Here is a 19,430-nt window from a genome sequence, read left to right as displayed (position 1 = left end):
ACCATTTGAATCTTTTGCCTTTTTCAAATACTAGAGTTGAACTGTGATATAATCATCGGCAGCTGATATAATTATGGCTATGAATAATGATATACGCCAAAAAGCAATTACTCAAACAACTGGATATGATTTTGGAAAGTTCCAAAATCATATCCAGTTGTTTGAGTAATTGCTTTTTGGCGTATCTTATTACCTGGATGTCTAATCTTCATCGACGTATGAATAATGATAAGCATACAAAGGTAGCTCTGCTAGGGATTGTGTCTTCATGCTTGCAATTTTTAGTCTCGTGACGTGACCCGTTTTTATGATTTACGATGGTTCTTACCAGTCCCCCCCTATGTCGTGCCTTTTGTGTCTGCATCTGTATAGCCGGTATAACCGCCCCTCGGCGTAACACACCAGCTTCGCAGGCACGCAGCGTGGAAGCAGCTGGTTATATTACACTGAACGGCCTGTCACACATAGTCTTTGCACATCTGACTGCAACGGTTCTTTAAAGCTACTTAGTATGCATGTTCCTACAGTATTTGATGACAACGAGTTAAGTTAGTGCATTAGATATATAATAAACAAATTCTGTCCATAACCTAATCAATTTCATATTTGATATCAGAGTGGTAAAAGAGACGATGTCAGATTTAGGTTAACAGTTAACATTCCATGCTAAATTTCTGAAAATTCACATGATCATTACTCAACTGCGCCCCAGTGCTGTGTAGGCGTTTGGAAGTTTAGCCGTAGGGGAAAGGCCATGACGTCAATGAATTGACCCGTTACGCTACACGATCACTGCACGAAATGGCCACGTATCCTGACGGATCCGACGTATCCGGAATCGGGCCTCATGGCGTTTCCGAGCGAATCCGGAAAAATCCCAGTTCACTGCTCGGATACTGAAGTGCTCGCAGATCCGACCGATTCCGACGCCGTATTCTTCTGGATTCGTGATGCGCCTCGGATACCCGAAGATATTTGCGCGGATCCCTCGTTTTTTGATATTTGGAATGTTCGGATGGTTTGTATGTCGGTAGTTGCTTCGGATCCTGACGAATAAATACACACGGCACGGCATGATCTCATTTCCTGACGAATCCAGCAGATCCGGAATTGCGCATCATAGCAGATACGGAACGTTTCCGATTGGATCCGATGCACCTCAGATCAGACAATTCCGGCGCCGTATACGTCTGGATCCTTCATACGTTTCGGGTACAGATACGGAACGTTTCCGAGCAAATTCAGACAATTACCAGGTACACCTCAGATCCGGCAATTCCGACGCCGTATACGTCTGGATCCGTGATGCGCGTCGGATACCTGAGGATATTTGCGCGGATCCTTCGTTTTTAGATATTTGTCAATATGGCAGAGATGTTCGGATTGTTTGTCGGTAGTTGCTTCGGATCCTGACCAACAAATACACACTGCACGGCACGCGGCATGATCTCAGATCCTGACGAATCCAACAGATCCGGAATTGCGCATCATAGCAGATACGGAACGTTTCCGATTGGATCCGATGCACCTCAGATCCGACAATTCCCGCGCCGTATACGTCTGGATCCTTCATATGTTTCGGGTACAGATACGGAACGTTTCCGAGCAAATTCGGACAAATACCAGGAACACCTCAGATCCAGCAATTCTGATGCCGTATACGTCTGGATACGTTTCGGGTACAGATACAATATCTACTCGGATCTTTCATTTTTTTTATGTATTTGCCAATATGTTAGAAGTTCAGATTTGCCAATATGTTAGAAGTCATGAGCTGTCTCGGATCCTGACGTGTACGGAACACGGATTCGTGTCGGATATCCAAATTACCCACAAGACACTTCTGGGCGCGACAAACGTTAACGGTTTTCTTTCGGTTAACAGCACAGACAAGAACGGCGTTTCATCACCTTCTGTGCTTAACATGGCATCGCCAGAGTCTACCATGGTCGACAAGTGATTTTTGAGTGGCTTGAGAGTCGAAGGGAATTCGGTGTAAACTTAAACGCACGGAATTGCGACGTTGTCTTCTTCGTGCATGCAATATTCGTCGCCCCCCTCCCCCCTTTTAAACGCTGGTAGGGAGTTGATTCATCATATAGAGGGACTGCCCTTTGGTAAGTACAAATTGAAAAATTCCCGTTTCTAACTAGTTTTGACGTCAGTTATCCTCCTATTGTGGCTTGACATATCATCGCATTCGCATGACCATAAGAATTCTCCAGCCGACCTGCCCTTTTACGGCGTTAGGATCTAGGAAATTTAAAATTTCAATTTGTTCATTCTTGCCAATGGTCAGCAGACATGTGTGTCTGGTTAACGTTTCAGATACAAAATAGCAAGCAGTGGAGGGAAAGATAATTAAATATATGGAAGGGAAGAAAATGTCATAAGTATTTGTCCCACAAAGATCCCACAGTTTGTGGATAGTGAACTAGAACTTATAAGGAGGCAGTAGTGTGCCTCAGTGATTATTTCATTCAGTTATAGCTGTGCATGTTTGATCAATATCATATTCAAGTTATAGATGTAAGTTTAACGTAGTCAATTCAATGATGCCCAGATTCATTTTTTTTTACACATGCGAGTATGTGATATGTTTAATATTTGTCATTGTTTCCATTTATATATATATATCCAGTACAGCATCGGCAGATACTTCCTTCACAAATGCAGCACATATTGTGAGGACCTTGGCTGGGAACAAAGCAATCAACTGTCAGATGCTCAGCTGCTGAGTACCTCAGGCTCTTTTGGTAAGTCCATCATCGGTACACTTCAATGTTAGCTGAGAGAGGCATGATGGATATCCATTGTCCCGTGTTTTTTGTAGCTGCTGTGATGAAACGAAGCACATGTCAAAATCATGTGACATGTTCCTTAAATACGTGAATTGATATTTATTCATCATTTGGTTTTATCATATAGGAACTGGTTCATCACAAGATGGACTCCAAGCTGAGTCCAACGTGAAGATACAGAAGAAATCAGCCTTGCCTGTACCTTACCAAGAGTGCATGGAAGAAGTGAACTCAGATGTAGTCAGAGAATGGGGAGAGGACGATTATACACATGCAGTTCCACGGCATATGCTACTTACGTTTAAAATGTGGCGTGTCATAATGGGAGTTCTTCAGACAGTATAATGTTACTTTCTATTTTCAACCTCTGTATTTGAAATAATTGTATCTGATGGCTTCTAGACGAAGAGCTGGCCACAAATAAGGCTTTTATTACTTTAGTGGAATATTTAGAACATGTAGATAATTTTGGTGCAATATTTGGACATTATATTCCTACAGTAGTAAATATTACCACAATGTTGTGATGGTGTTAATTGTAATACATTTCATAATTTTTCAGAACATTGTGCTTGCACAACCCCAATTTACCGACATTAACCTGCATATGCAGTGGTGCTTTGAGTATGTGGATGTCCCTCAGCCTGTCTCAAATGAAATGGATCATTTAGCCACATAGTACTTCCGTTTTGTATTGTATTTGATAGTTTTTGAACTTAGAAATACATTATGTTGAGATATGAAATGATACATATGTTACATACAGGCTTTCCCAAACTTCCTGTCATTCAAAATGATGTTTTGGGTATAGTTAAATTAGGAATGCAAGCACTTAGTCGGATCCGTTACGGATTCGTTGTTGGGTCCACCTGTATCCGTCAGTATTCACCATTTTCTTCAAAATACAGAAAAATCCCTGTACGCATCCGTCAGGATCTGTGGCATTTCCGTACAGTGTACGGCTCCGTATTCGTCGAAAATCCCTTACTTTCGGATTCTTCAGGACATATTCCATATACCGGTGCGGAAATAGTCGGATACGTTACACGAATCCGCATGTATCCGTCAGTATCCGCCAAAAATACAGAAAAATTCCTGTTCGTATCCGTCAGGATCTGTGGCATTTCCGTACAGTGTACGGCTCCGTATTCGTCGAAAATCCCTTACTTTCGGATTCTTCAGGAAATATTCCATATACCGGTGCGGAAATAGTCGGATACGTTACACGAATCCGCATGTATCCGTCAGTATCCGCCAAAAATACAGAAAAATCCCTGTTCGTATCCGTCAAGATCGGTGGCATTTCCGTACAGTGTACGGCTCCGTATTCGTCGAAAATCCCTTACTTTCGGATTCTTCAGGAAATATTTCATATACCGGTGCGGAAATAGTCGGATACCTTACACGAATCCGCATGTATCCGTCAGTATCCGTCAGTATCCGACAAAAATACAGAAAAATCCCGGTACGTATACGCCGGGAAACGAGGCCATTTCGTGCAGTGGATATTGTGTTGTTTGGCGGACACAGCAGGGAGCCTATTGCCCTTGGGGCGGTTAAAGGGTAATATAAATCTTATCTGTCGTCGTGTTCGTCTTAATGGTGGTCGATAGAAATTACGAATTAGCTTATCCTTTTTGATACTTCCGTTACCATTTTTGTTCAAGACGTCTATCAAAGAAAAGCATATGTATCCATAGAAACATTAGAGTAAGTTCCATTGCAGCTTTTCTTGTAGAAAAAATACCACACGACTACAGCTATGTTTTGGTATATACATATCTGTGTATTTGAACAAAAAAGTCAAACCCCTTGATTTCCACACCTTCTTATACATTTATGTCATAAGTTGTTCCACGAAGATAAGTAACTATAGTCAATGACTAAAATTTCCACAATAACCGTAATAACCACAATATTCTCTACGCAAATCGAATATCAAAATAAAGCATTCATTGTTATCAAATACGGTCTAACAGATTAATTATACATTTTGTCTTCAATCCTAACCCATTAGAACTATATTATACACTATGTAGTAAATTTCCCAATCCTAGTCAAGTACAGAATTATAAAATAATATGCAGTAGATATTCAAATTCATATCAAGGCTTAAAACTTCTATCACTGCGTAAAATACGCAACACCATTAGATATCATAAAACATACAAACTTAACTATATTGCAAAACATTGGATAGATCCCCTATATACATAGGATGCCTAACTTATATCTCCTGATAATGCTGAATGTTTGAGCGTTAAGATTTACACTTACACCTTTTATACCCAAATTGTTTTGCATATCTTATTTCATGTCTGCAAGACATTCAAGCAGTTCAGAGCCTTACATTGTTAAACGTTTCGTCCAGTAAACATGTTAACAGTAACGTGTTTATACAATTTGAGCCTGGGGTTCTCGGACCTTGATGAAGATGTCACAGTTGACCACTCCGTTCTCAGTGGTACCCTCACAGGTGTAACATCCCTGGTTCTGGTAGGTTATTTCGGCGATGAAGAGGGAGTTTATGTCATCACCTTCCGTGTACTGTCGGTAGGCGTCGTTGTTGGGCAGTGGAACACCTTCATACAGCCAACGCACGCTCTCGGCTAGAGGTATACAAGATAAAATTTAAGCTATGTACAGCCTATTGGTTTTCTCCCAGAGGAATCGATGACATTAGCATCTATTTATATCTCTAAAGCTCCCCTCTCACTGGACCCGCGGCACGCTGGCGGCGTCGCTGCAGCCGATAGAATTGACAAAGCACTCAACGAATTTCATCGACAAAAATCGAACCTTTGTGTGTCTTGTTGTCTTTTTGGTCATACGTTTTGAATGATATTCCCATTATAAAGTCAAAGGTAACACAAATCCAGTTTAGGACGCTTGACGCCGCCAGCGTGCCGCGTCCAGTGAGAGGGGGGGCTTTACATACCATTGCGGTATACAGAACGTCATCCAACTGTACGTATGTAAATCTGATGTTTGTATTATCACTAGCAACTATCAATGAAGGGCATAGTCTTGTATCGTTTCTAACATACTAGTTCACCAAAATAGTTAAATGTTCGAAGACAAATCTATCTTTTCTCCTAGTGTCTATTACATTAGCATAAACAATAAAAAAAACTGTATGATGAATAAAAGCCTTCTCACCTTCTCCGACAATCTCGATGATGACGGGCTGTTCATTGTCCACTTCAATGGTGCTCCCGGACTGGGACTCAAACGGATGAGCCTCTGGCGGTGGCTGCAAAACTGCAGATCAGTGTGAAAGACATAGATAGTTCATGAACATGGTTCTTAGACAAAGACAAAGACACTAATGAACATAACATATACTTGAAAGTTCATCTGTGCTGGTAAAACTAATTCTGAATCAAAGTTTAATTTAATTGCCAACACAACTACATCTACATCCGGGCTCGACAACCACCCCTCAACAGAGACGGGGGGCGCCACAGACTTTCTACAACATATGGTCCACTGCTCACCGAGCGACGTTTTTTGTCTACATAACGTGACGTAGCAGAGGCAGTGAATTGCTGTTTCCTTGACAAAGACTGGAGTTGAACAGTCGAAAATTTGGGTAAGTCCAATTTTTGTCTTGGCCATAACTGTTAAAATTTGATTCAGAATAACATACACTATAGCATGAAATGTAAGAATCATAAAAGATATTGAAATTTACCGTCCAGGCCAGTAGACATGTTTGGAGCGGCCACAGCATCCATCTTCGTCTCTACCGGCTCTACAGCAACCATGTTCGACATCTTCATCTCATCAACGCTGTTTAACATTGGCATGTCGATATTGTAGGAATCAGCATCTGATGGTTAAAAAGAAAAACATTTACTGGTACATGAAACGAATATGATTATTTTTTATAAAAAGCATTTGATTGAATTGAATACATTCAGACAAGTGCTATAATTGAACGTTTCAGAAGCAGAAAGCACGGGATAGATTTTTGAGATTCTTCATCGTCCTTGTCTTCCCTAACCAAAGATGCTGCAATTTTAGCTGTCTAATGATACCAGATACCTTAACAACAACGTATGCAGATTAGATGTCCAATTGCAAAGTATTCACTTTTAACATGTACATTTTAGCGAAGCCTTTTGCAAGCTACGCTACCACCAGACAACCTTTCACTACGTTCATACAAAATGCATTGTAGCAGGGAATAACGCACAGACCTTGCTGCCTTAGCAGTGACCACCAGCTGGGATGACTACAGGTACAGTGATATTTGCTGTATGCCACCTTTACCTTTACCTAGTCCTATCCTCATGCCTGAGGGTTGGGGACTATGGTAGCGTCCAGTGCCAGCCTCCTCCTGTCTATGCCACCAGTAGGTGTAATATACATCGCACACAACATCGTACCTTTTCTATAGTCCTTACCACTCTTATCGTCGTCATCAGCAATAATGTGAGGTGGCTGCATGCGGGTGTCCATCATGTTGTTCTCCATCTCGAACTCAAGCCTCTTGATGTCTACCTGGTAGTCTGGTCCTGAGGAGAGAGAAAGAAAGAGGAGAGGTGTGATTGACAAATGAACAACTCTTCACCTTTCACCTTGCCCCATCCTCATCTTGAGGGTCGGGGCATATGGTCAACAACCAAGTTCACAAAGCTATTTCAAGGGGTGCCTCAACTCTGTATTTTTCGATGTTTTCCCTATAATTATGTTTACCTTCACAGAAGTAAACATATTGTTTTTGCTACGTTTCCTCTTCCTCTTCTTCCTCTTCTTCGTCTTCTCCGCACAAGTAAAAAACATTAATATCTCCAAAACTAGAGCTTGGAATATCTTGAAATCCAGCAAGCTGGTAGGCCTGCACATACGACACTGCACCATGGTCGTTTTGTCCCATATAGATGCAAAAAAATTGTTTTATGCGGCAAAAACTGTTGAAAAAACTAGCATTTTAAGCACTAAATGGAACTTTAGAATCTTAATAGAATGCCAAACGAAGTTTGGAAGGCTGTTCGAAATAGGATCCGTGGCCGCGGGGTGAATAGAACACGCTGCCGAACTCGTAGAACACAACGTTCCACGGCCGCGGTCACCCGCGGTCATACTGTAAACCAGCGCCATCTAAGCTCGGCTTCACAACGTCTCAACTTAAAACCACTCATGACACTGGGATGGCGGTATTAAATGCAAGTGTTACGCGCATACCCGACGATGCCGTACCACGATTATTATTTTAAAATACGGCAACAACCTTTCCTCACCCGGAAGTAAAGTTCGGCACGCATCAAAACGCCAATAAAGCACGTACATGTATATCATACTAAGGAGTTTACACACCAACGTTGCGTAAATTGAGTGACTGTTTCCTAATTGTAATATTAATGGAACATTTTCAATGGAGACAAAACAAGTAAATTGAATCATTTGTACCGAGGGCGTTTTGTTAAAAAAAATTTAGCGTCTTTAGGCAGTCAGGAAGTACAGAAAAGTTCATATGACTATACAGGAGTCACTTATGTTATAATATTAAAGTTTTCACATAATAAAATAAAATATTGACAAAAACTACATGTTAATGTATTGTTAATAATTATTGGATGTAACAAAAGTACTATACATGAAAAAAACTGAGGTAAGTCAGACGTTTTGTACTAGAAAGAATTTTATTTTTCCCCCTTATAGTAATAGGATGTTCCAAAGAAATGATTTGCATAATCGGAACGTTTTATTTTCGTCTTGGGTGAACACAAGGAAGTTAAACGCCACTTTATGGCAAAAAAAATAGTCTTTAACCCAACAGTATATGCATAGTAAAAATTATAAACATATATTTACAATAATCAATTGTGTACACAGGAACATAGGTCCAACTACGACACTATTTTTAGGATACTTTTGGTATTTTTCTCCCTTCATGTCAGATAATGGTATCGACCGTTCCAAATATGGTTGTGGTTCGATTCGAATCAACAAAATTGAGAGTTGAAGCAAGACTTGTTTCTCAACTGACTTGTTTCAACTCCAAATGTTCCAACTCGAAAACCAAAATTTTCAACTCCGAGTTGCAGTGACGATATCGGCGAATTTTGGGCTTCATTTCTTCAAAGTTGAGTCGGTTCAGAGGCACTGCTGTCCAGTTATTTCTCGTCAGGGAACGTAAAGCCATTCAAGGTGAGTGTAACTTATAAAGCTCGATGTTTCATTTTCCCGCCATTTGTTATGACAGAACCTCCTTGGACAGAGCAAGGACAGAGTCAGAGAACTATCAAATTATAATTTGTTTGAACTGATCAAAATGTTGAGATCGATCTTGCGTCGGATGAATTTTCTTCATTATAGTATTCAAAGTTTCAGATTTCTTTAGCTGCTAATTTTTACGTCAGGGTCTTGAGTAATTTCTAGATCTAGCAAGTACAAATTTATGTCCTTGGATCGTAGAACAGAGAAATTTTGGTAAAAGAACTTGGTTCGATATTCGTATTGTATGCAAGTATATTTTTGTGGTAACCATCCATTCAATAGTCCATTGGTCTTGCTATCAAGAGTAAAAGACTGTCTCACTTTTTAACCATTTTCCGAGACAATCACCAGGCATGTGATTACAATGTTATTTAATAAGATCATGCGGTATTATTCCCAAGATTATCCTGTCCCTAGTGCAAGAAAATTCTTATTGATAGGAAAATTGTCATTGTCAGTAACTTCCTGAGAAATCTTTCGGGAACATCTTGGCAATTGCTTGTAAGTTTTTTTGGGGCTCAAAATACAGGGTGCATGTGCACTTTTGTGTACCCAATTTTTATTATCATTTAGGGGATTAGGTACAGGTGGCTGTAATGAGGTATAAATCACTCCTTTACTAGTAGGTAATTTTTGTTTACCAGGCTGAGGACCATTCAGAGGAAAGGTATTCCTATTTGACAAAACTTTTCAATATGGAAATGTGTGCACAATTTTAATTTCATGCCTTCATTCCATAGCTGACCTGTGGCAAGCAGGATGGGGGTTGACCTGGCCACATACAGGGCGCGGATAGGCTGCTTCAGCAACCCTGGATTTGACTCACTGCACTGTTGGGCAGAGGCGTCATGTTTGCTAGTGTGGCTGGTGATGTCACAACTAATGCTGAAGCTAGCGGGGGATGTGGAGGAGAATCCTGGACCCAAGGAAAGGTGAAAATCAGAAATCAGCTTTATCCTAAATCAGCTTTATCCTGTTATCAGAAATCAGAGCTCTTTATCCTGTTAGTGTTAGATAGAGTACTTTGCAATATATTGGTTCATATGTTACAAGATGAATCTTGAACATTATCGTTATCAAATATGTTCAGTGATTTGCAATTTGTTGGGATCAGTACAACTTGGAAATTGGAACCGATTGTCTCTGTCATGTTGAGAGTGAAGATAAGACTGCCTGTTCAAAAATACCTTTTTTTCAAAAATCCCCTGGGTGGTTTTGGGGCACGTTCGACTACTGTTTAACATCAATTTAACTTATGTACAATGTTCATTTTAGTAGGTGTGAATTGCTTTTGAATGCCAGAAGTCCTCCACAAGATCCAGGGCTTTGAGTTTGTAGATACTTAATTATCACGTTTCTGAATTAGTGTACACTCGTGCCATTCTAGGAAGGCATCAAAGGGAAACGAAGGCCAGCAAAGGCAGTGGTCCCCAGATGTGCAGGAGACAGGAGCAAATGCTGGTGGAGGGTTTGTGTTTTCCCCTTTGACTCAGACTGACCAGTTCACATTATCAGGTCAGTTGGGCATTCCTGTTGCAGCGTTGCATGAGTCCCCCTTGCCCCCTGGACAAAATAGCGTTCCCCTAGAGTGTCCATTCAATGTGAAAAGTATTGGGGGATTGGGGAATTGTTTTTTCAAAGCAATCTCATATGCAGTGTTTGGAATTGAGGAATACCATCTTGCGCTCAGGTCATTGTTAGTTGCACACATGCAGATACTACCTCATGCTTTTTGCAGGCTTTTCCTTCCTACAGGACTGTCCATGACTGATTACATAGTAACCAGTCAAATGCATTTTGATGGTACATGGGCAACTGATATTGAAATCTACTGCATGGCTTCAATGCTTAGAAGACCTATCTTTGTCTATAGTTACTGTGGTACAAGGGAGGGGTGGAGATGGATGAAATTTTCTCCAACAGGAATCGTAAGAGAGGACACAGATGGTGGGTATAGCTCTGGTATCTATCTTCGGAATACAGATAGAAATCACTATGACATTGTCACAGATGTAATGAGCTTAGAGCAGTCGAGGAATATGTCAAGGTTTCAACACTATCGCCACATGCAAAAAGCAAAAGCAGAACAAGCAGAGCAGTTCCTTGCAGCAGACCGCTTGCGGAAGGCCAATCGTTATGCCCATGATGAGGAGTACAAGAAGTGTAAAAAGCTCCAAGCAAATGTTAGATATCAGAGTGATGAGGTCCACAGAAAGAGAAAAAATAGCCAAAAACAGACCAGGTACCAAACTGATGAGAATCACAGGATGGAAAAACTTGAACAACTACAGACCAGGTACCACACAGATGAGAGCCACAAGAAGCAGAAAGTTGCACAAGAAAAGACAAGGTACCACACTGATGAGAACCACAGGATGGAAAAACTTGAACAACAACAGACCAGGTACCACACAGATGAGAACCGCAAGAAAGGAAAACTTGAACAACAGCAGAGCAGGTACCAAACTGATGAGAACCACAAGAAGCAGAAAGTTGCACATGAAAAGACAAGGTACCATATTGATGAGAACCACAGGCTGGAAAAACTTGAACAACAACAGACCAGGTACCACACAGATGAGAACCGCAAGAAAGGAAAACTTGAACAACAACAGAGCAGGTACCACACTGATGAGGACCACAGGATGGAGAAACTTGAACAAGATAGGAAAAAGTATCAAAGTGATCCAGAACTAAGAGCAGAAAAAATAGCACAGGTTCAGAATAATAGAAGGCTGGAACATGATTCCATAATTGTGGAGCAAGCTGTTAAAAAGTTCCAGAAGGAATGCAGGGAAGGACTTAAACATGTTTGTACTGTGTGCCATAAGATATTCTTCCGTTCACAAGTCGTGGTGTGTGATCGATCTAAGTTTGATTCTTCAGTTCATGGCTGTCTGACAGGTGAGTATGTTCATAAATGTAACAAAGAGTGCACCAGACAGCCTTGTCCTAAAGTTAAGTCACATGGTAAGGAATGGATTTGTTACACCTGCAAAGGTTACTTGTTGAAAAAGAAAATTCCAGCCCAGGCGCAAACTAACAAGATGAGTCTTCCAGAAATACCACCCCAGTTGAAATGTCTCAATACACTTGAGTCACAGTTAGTAGCTGTGAGAATACCATTCATGAAGGTAACAGCTCTTCCGAAAGGTGGTCAGAAAGGAGTTAATGGTCCTGTAGTGTGTGTTCCAGCAGATGTAAGTAAAACACATGCGGTTCTACCCAGAATGCCTTCAGAGGCGCAGTTTGTCAAAGTGAAGCTAAAGAAGAAGTTAGAGTACAGAGGGCATTACATGTACAGACAAATAAGCCCATTGAAGGTTGACACTGCTCTGCAATATCTTGTAGACAATAACAAACATTACAATGGTGTTTCTGTTGACACTGACTGGGTTGTGCCGTGGACTGAGGAAGGGGGGTTCATCCAACCGGCTATTACTGAAACTGAACATGGTCACGATGACACACAAAATCATACAGATGGCGAGCAGCAGGAAGGGAGTGACATGGTCCGGGCAGCCATAGATGGCATGGAAGACGAGGAGATGGACAACATTCTTGGACAGATCAATGTTGAAAAAGTAACGGAAGAGGCAGCTCTGAATGAAGACGACGATGACGACCAGCTAAGGGGTCTTCCACATGATACATGCCTGCAACCAGTAGACATAGGACAGGACTTCCTTGATCACTATGATGAACACGTACTTTGTGTGGCCCCGGGAGAAGGTAATAGGCCAGTTTTTGTCTTCAAGGAAGTCGGAGGAGAGGCGATGTCTTTCCCGGTACAGTTTCCAACGGGAGAGTATTCTTTCAACGATGACCGCGAGACACGTATAACTGCCAGTCAGTACTTCAAGGCACGCCTTATGGGTGCAGACTCACGGTTTGCGAGCGATGCCAGCTACATATTCTATGCACAATATGTAATAGAAACGCACTTCATACGATCGAATATTTCCATTTCGTTGCGAAAAAGTTCACCAATCACAAGTGACGGGCGTAGAATAGGGGCCCAAATGTTGTCGGACAGAGAGGACGTACAGGCCATTCTAAAGTCAGATGAAGGCTATCGCTTCCTTCAGCCAGTCAGGGGTACTCCACAGTTCTGGGAAAAGACGCTCAATGAATTGTACGCAATGATCGGGCAGATTGGAATTCCCACGTGGTTCGTGACTTTTTCTGCGGCGGACTTGCGATGGCCAGAAGTTTTGGAAGCAATTCGACAAGATCGTGGTACCGTACCAGTGAGTGAGTTGACGTGGGAAGAGCGTTGTGACATTTTGAAGAGTAATCCAGTCACTGCTGCTCGCATGTTTGATCACAGAGTCAAGCTGCTTTTCAAACATCTCATTCAGTCTCAGTCGCAACCCATAGGGGAAGTTGTAGAAACTTTTTCAAGAACTGAATTCCAGGCCCGTGGCAGTCCACACATACATTGCTTGTTGTGGGTGAAAGATGCGCCGAAATTGAACGTAACATGGACATCCAATATGTTCTCGATGCCTACAGTTGTGTTAAGTACATTGTATCGTACATTAGCAAAGCAGAAAGGGAAATGGGAAAGCTACTTAAACAGGCCCAGAAAGAGGCTAGGGAAGGGAATCAGGATGTAGTTAATGAAATGAGAAAAGTAGGCAACGCCTACCTTCACCACAGGGAAGTGAGTGCGCAGGAGGCAGTGTATCGAGCCTGTAGCCTGAAGCTAAAGGATTGTTCAAGAGAAGTCATTTTCATACCGACAGATGAGAAAGCTAGTCGCCTGTCTAAACCCTTGGCAGCGATCCAGAACATTGCTAGTGCAGAAAACGGCGAGGAGGAAAGCATCTGGATGCCGAGCATTATGGACCGATACAAGGCGAGACCACTGGAAGAACCCTTCCAAACAATGTGTGCCGCAAAGTTTGTCTCTGAGTATCGTGTGGTTTCCTTTTCGGGGAAGCAACAAGATGGTGAGCAGCCATCTCGAGGCACCAAGAAGTATGTCCTGAATGATAATTTAGGGTCTGTACAAAAGCGCACCAGATCGAACCCTGCTATCATTCGCTTTGCCAAGTTTAATAAGGAAAAAGATCCAGAGCGATTCTACTTGACGTTGCTCAAGTTATACTTGCCGCACTACTCTGACATGCAGTTAAAACCAGAACAGTTTGCAAAGTATGAAGACTTCTACTTGAGTGGCTCTGTTTTATTGTCTGAAAGGACAGGTGTCTTAAATGTCAGGGATATTGTGGAGAATAACAGGTGTCAATTTGAGAAAAATCGTGAAGAACTTGAGGGGGCACGTAAAGAAGTAGAAAACACCAGCGGTGATCTAGATGATGCTTGGGCCCAGATCTTCCCTGTACAGGAACAGGACAGATTTGAGTGTCAAGACGCGCAAGTAAAAGTCCAACTTTTTGATGATGAAGATATTGAGGATGACATCCCTGATCTTGCGATTGTGGACAGGACAGACAAGTCGAAAGAACAAGGCTTCACCCTAGAAAAATGCCAGTTGCAGATCGCTTCAAAAACTGCACTCCCTCTAATGCAGTCGCTCAATCCCATGCAACAAGATGTTTTCTATTTTGTACGGAAGTGGTGTTTGGAAACTGCAGCGGGGAAGCGACCGGAGCCCTTTCATATTTTTGTAACGGGCGGTGCTGGGACCGGAAAGAGCCATCTTATCAAGTGCATATGTTACGAAGCTACGAGAATACTTAAGCAGACACAAGAGAACCCTGACGATATCTCTGTCCTACTTACGGCGCCCACGGGAACGGCCGCTTTCAACATCGGTGGAAGCACTGTCCACCATGCGTTCCACTTGACATTTGGTTCTAAATATCAACCCCTCTCGGAAAAAACACTGAATACAGTGCGCGCACAGTACCAAAGTCTAAAGATTGTGGTCATAGATGAAGTGTCGATGGTTGATAAAAATGTAATGTCCTTCATCGACGGTAGATTGGGCCAACTGACACATGCGCACCCAGATGCAAAGTTTGGAAATGTAAGTATATTGGCAGTTGGCGACATGTACCAACTACCTCCAGTCAAAGGTAAGAGCCTTTGCAGGGATAGAAAAAAAGAGATCATTGACCTCTGGAATCCCATTTTTGAAGTTGTGCAACTAGAGGAGATCATGAGGCAGAAGGATGATGCTGCATTTGCCGAGCTTTTGAACAGGCTTAGGGTAAAGAGAAAGAAAGACAAACTTTCAGATGAAGATGACAAAACTCTGTGTTCAAGGGTGCTCTCTCTTGACTTTGCATCAGATGATTACCCTAAAGATGCCCTTCACATTTTCGGCACCAATGATACTGTTGATCGGCATAATGACAACATGTTGATCCTCCGGTGTTCACCGATTAGACGATACGAGGCCTTTGATTTTTCCAAAGATCTGTGCTCGGGTTCGATTAAAAGGAGAGATTTAGTTGAAGGGGTACGAGACGACCTACTAGATGTGCTCCGAGTCGGAGTTGGTGCTAGGGTCATACTTTGCTGCAATGTCAACGTTGAAGATGGTTTAGTGAATGGTGCATTTGGAACTGTGACTGGAATGAAAGGTGGGGAAGATAATGCCAGTGAAGTTGCAACTGTTTATGTGCTATTTGATAACCCAAGGGTAGGTGCTGAGGAAAGGCAAAAGAGTGCTGTTCCCAAGGAGATACCTGTCAACTCAGTGCCAGTGCGTCAGATCGAGAGCACCTTGAAAAAAATTCGCAATGTTACACGTCACCAAATCCCGTTGAAGCTAGCCTGGGCATGTACGACACACAAAGTGCAGGGCATGACTGTTCCTAAAGCGGTTGTCTCCATGAAAAAGGCTTTCGCATCAGGTATGTCGTATGTGGCATTAAGTAGGGTTTGTTCAATAGGTGGGCTCTACATTACCGACTACAAGCAGGACTCTATCTACTGTGATGAGCAAGTAGAGGAGGCGGTCAAAAGTATGAGGCACTTACAGTTTAGATGTGACCCGTTCATAAATATTGATGACAGATCTGAAAGCAATAGGGTCCTAAATATTGTCCACCACAATACTGAAGGCCTGGTAGGCCACTTTAAAAGTCTGAAATCCACCTGTCTGCTCAAAGCTGATATAATATGCTTGACTGAGACATGGCTATCTGGTGATGTGCAGTCTTCTCAGGTGCAGCTAGAAAACTTTACTGTGTTTCGTCAAGACAGGAGACGTGTTTGTGAGGCAGACTCTATGACAACAAGTTCCCCTCATGGAGGAGTGGCAGTTTATGTCCGTGATGGGTACAGATGTTCTGAAATACCTATTCCAAGTGACATACGCCTTGAATGTGTGGTTATGCGTATGTCTGCTGAGGGAGTGGAAATTCTCATTGTACCTATTTACAGGCCACCCAATGTGAAAAAAGATGTATTCATATGCAATTTAGAGAAATTGATGCAGCACCTGGCCACGGTGAAACGAAATACTACAATCTTTCTTGGGGACTTTAACGAGAACTTGATTTCAGGGGAAGACAACAAAAAGATTCTGAATTTCTTTGTGACAAAGGATTTCGAACAGTTGGTGGAAGATCCTACAACCATGAAAGGAACCCTTATTGACCATGTTTACATTTCACCAGTGCCATCAAATGTAAGCTGTGGGGTCATACAGACATTTTACAGTTACCATGATGCTGTGTATTGTTCGCTGTATCAGTGATGCTGCAATAACCTGTGAAAAGGCGATGGAATAGAAAAAAATTCCTTCCTTTGTTATCATAATGAGGATATGCACCAGCTCTGCCCTTGCCAACCGTATTAGGTGGGCAAGGGAGAGGAGGCATTACCCGCTCCGCCTACGGGGGTTCCTGGTGCAAAAAAAAAGGATAGTCGCCAGTCTGGCCTTGCATACTCTGATTGGTCAAACTCAATGTTGAACAAACAGGGTATGCGAGGGGGAGGGTCATATATACCCGCTCCGCCCTTGCCAACCACTAACCTCAGTGGTTGGTAAGGGGGTTCCTTGCGAAACAGGAACCCCCTTACCAAGAAACCATTGAGGTTTGGAGTTTGTAAGGGGGTTCCTGGCGACATAAGGATCATCACCAGCTCTGGTCTTGGTAATCCTGTTTGGTCAAAGCTGAACAAACAGGGTATGCAAGGGGGAGGGGACATGAACGATGAAGTCGTACCCACTCCGCCCTTGCCAACCCCTAACCTCAGTGGTTGGTAAGGGGGTTCCTGGTGAAACAGGAACCCCCTTACCCACCCCTAAGGTTAGGGGTGGGTAAGGGGGTTCCTGGTGTTACAAAGGAAGGAAAAAGAGCTCTCCCCTGTGATTGTGGTTGAGGAAGGAAAAATAGCTCTCCCTGTGATTGGGATAGAGGAAATGAAAAAAGAAGAAAAAAACGGAATGCACAAGGATAACAATAGGTAGTCACTTTTAAACAATGATCTAATCTCTTCTTTTTTTCCCTTTCTTTTAGGAGACCATTCTTCTGTTCGAAGAGCACCTTAAAGTACCTTGGAAAATATATCAGGCGGTTTTTTTTCTTAACTTTTTCTTTATATTATAGATTCTATATTTGTAATCTTGTATCTTGATCTTATGTAATATATCTTTTTCACTCTTATTGTCATGTTTCAACTCATTTTTCCTTTTGAAAGCATGAAATTCCATATTTAGAGTTCTCCACCACTGCATCATTGTCAGTAACCATAATTTTCCTTTTCTTTTAAGTGGTTAAGCAGTCAGAAGATCATGCTCAAGCAGTCTGAACATACAGCAGGTATGCTTGTGCTAATATAACAAGGAAATAAAAATAGAATTGTTTTCTGTTAAAACACCAGTAAACATGTGTTTTAGATCTAGAGAAAAGGTGATGTCAAGTGTAAGTTGTTGGGTCAACAGCAAAGGGTGCACATGATGTTGATTGTTTCTTTAACTTCAAAGAGACTGATTAACCTATGATTTTTATCCTGAATGCTTCTTTTCCTCAAACCTCACTCCTGTTTCTGTCCTCCAGATGGGACCCATCTAGAGAAGAGAGGCAGAACGTGGTCCATGTCTCCATGAGAAACTGCATGGGGAGGTCCCAGCAAGCTGCAGCTGCGCAGAAGGACACCAGCTTTGCAAATTTTGATAACAATTATTAAGCTTCAGATTGTTTGGCTCACATAGTTAAGACTCAAAGTGTATATTATTTCAGCTTGCATATTTTTTGTACTTCCATTTTTCTTGTATTTACAGTTTTTGTATTTGCATTTTTGTATGTACTAAAAAGTAATAAGATTGTGAGAGAAGACAAAATGTAAGATTTCAAAAATTGTTTGATTAAACCTGTCAAGAAGATTCAAAGTGTACATGACTTGTGCTTGTATCTCTCCTCTTAATTACATTGATGGTGAGAGTAAGAGTGTGTGCTGAGTGAATCATTTGACATTCATCCTTGTTGGGGCTAAGAACATCCAAACTATTCAATGAATGGCACTCCAGTAGTATCTTTATGAAAGTCTTGCAATATGAGCAAAGGCAAAATATTCTCTTACCCATCCCTCCAAAGTACCTTTGTAGAAGTATGAATGGCAGGCTAGACTATGCGAAGGTAAACATTTTGCATTTGCCCGCAAATGTTGCCTCTCTAGTTGTTTTTTTGTTTGTCCCAAAAAATGTAATTAGTTGTGGCTTTTGATACATTGATACATCAACAGTTTACCAGCGCTAATCTAGCTATCCATTCAAATGTGCATGTTCTATGCAATGAAAAAGCTCATGCAATAGAAAGATGGCAACCGCTCATGGACAGATAATTGATAAGATATCCTCAGGTGATTCGAATGAGGATTGTTACAGTCAGGTAAGGATAACGCAATATCTTACCTAACTATCTAGCTTGATGGAACTTACACTTCACTCTTACACAAAGCGCAAATCATCAGTTACAAACACCACCAAACCATTAAGCCATCTACGTTGCTCTCCTACGACGTGTCTTACAGACTCAGACAGAAACGGCTCCAGTTTGCTGGTCACTGCCTTCGGGCAAGTGAGGAGGTGATTCTGTGGAGGCCCCGGGGGAAAAACACACTCCATGAAGCTGATCTTCCCGAGGGTTCTCTCAGGAGATACCGGGCTTGACGTGTAAGACCTGGGTGGGGCCATGGCAGACAGACTAGTGGGGTCCTCGGTTGTGCATGGACTTGCCCCCCTCCCCCCTCCGGTGGGCGACAGATGATGACGATGATCTTACCTCCAATCTTGGCGGCCAGACCTGGGTCCTGCTGGTTGAGACACATGAGGTAGTGGTAGAAGGCGGGATCAGGACGATCTTTCACCATGTCAATCACGGCATTGTTCGTCTCTTCTTTGCTGGGAATGGTCCTGAGATGATCCGACTCCATATTGTTGAAGTACTACGCAAAAAATCAAACCATTGTCGATACCCA

General features: G+C 42.1%; 2 protein-coding genes and 1 long non-coding RNA gene across 8 annotated transcripts in view; 2 read left to right on the top strand and 1 right to left on the bottom strand.

Moving 5' to 3' along the window:
• Nucleotides 1–791: 791 nt before the first annotated feature.
• LOC136437868 (uncharacterized) lies at nucleotides 792–3,726 on the top strand. The gene is made up of 2 exons (XR_010756337.1): nucleotides 792–2,756; nucleotides 2,929–3,726. It is a non-coding gene; the product is annotated as an uncharacterized lncRNA (long non-coding RNA).
• Nucleotides 3,727–4,579: 853 nt separating this feature from the next.
• The window catches only part of LOC136437852 (contactin-2-like), a 38,549-nt gene continuing 23,698 nt past the window's right edge, over nucleotides 4,580–19,430 (bottom strand). The window contains exons 28-32 of one of the 2 annotated variants that reach the window (XM_066432384.1): nucleotides 19,235–19,397; nucleotides 7,193–7,321; nucleotides 6,496–6,633; nucleotides 5,961–6,062; nucleotides 4,580–5,410 (exon numbers count right to left, since the gene is read on the bottom strand). In XM_066432384.1, coding sequence (XP_066288481.1) covers nucleotides 5,196–5,410; nucleotides 5,961–6,062; nucleotides 6,496–6,633; nucleotides 7,193–7,321; nucleotides 19,235–19,397 — 747 coding nt within the window. In that variant the 3' untranslated portion in view covers nucleotides 4,580–5,195. The remainder of the gene's footprint in view (nucleotides 5,411–5,960; nucleotides 6,063–6,495; nucleotides 6,634–7,192; nucleotides 7,322–19,234; nucleotides 19,398–19,430) is intronic. The other variant, XM_066432394.1, reaches the window with a different exon arrangement.
• Nucleotides 8,604–18,336, top strand: LOC136437861 (uncharacterized). Of its 5 annotated transcripts, none has more exons than XM_066432409.1 (6): nucleotides 8,604–8,957; nucleotides 9,767–9,958; nucleotides 10,414–10,494; nucleotides 10,900–10,973; nucleotides 17,471–17,773; nucleotides 18,011–18,336. In XM_066432409.1, exons 2-5 carry the CDS (start codon nucleotides 9,786–9,788, stop codon nucleotides 17,500–17,502), a joined length of 360 nt encoding a protein of 119 aa, XP_066288506.1. In that variant the 5' UTR covers nucleotides 8,604–8,957; nucleotides 9,767–9,785; the 3' UTR covers nucleotides 17,503–17,773; nucleotides 18,011–18,336. The 5 variants fall into 5 exon arrangements, 2 of the variants coding, with proteins under 2 accessions (XP_066288506.1, XP_066288517.1); XR_010756335.1 differs by having other exon boundaries at nucleotides 8,738–8,957; nucleotides 10,414–10,541; XM_066432420.1 differs by lacking the exon at nucleotides 10,900–10,973 and having other exon boundaries at nucleotides 8,611–8,957; nucleotides 10,414–10,541.

The sequence above is a fragment of the Branchiostoma lanceolatum genome, chromosome 1 (genome assembly GCF_035083965.1).
Source record: "Branchiostoma lanceolatum isolate klBraLanc5 chromosome 1, klBraLanc5.hap2, whole genome shotgun sequence".
NCBI lineage: Eukaryota > Metazoa > Chordata > Leptocardii > Amphioxiformes > Branchiostomatidae > Branchiostoma > Branchiostoma lanceolatum.
Note: the sequence above shows the minus strand (reverse complement) of the source record. Positions and strands in the feature narration are given on the sequence as shown.

Excerpts from the sequence above, each read along its gene's own strand:
- LOC136437861 (XM_066432409.1), top strand. The coding sequence starts at position 9,786 with ATGGGGGTTGACCTGGCCACATACAGGGCGCGGATAGGCTGCTTCAGC. Across the intron at positions 9,959-10,413 it reads AATCCTGGACCCAAGGAAAG|GAAGGCATCAAAGGGAAACG; the intron begins GTGAAAATCAGA and ends GTGCCATTCTAG. Across the intron at positions 10,974-17,470 it reads CGTAAGAGAGGACACAGATG|GAGACCATTCTTCTGTTCGA; the intron begins GTGGGTATAGCT and ends CCTTTCTTTTAG.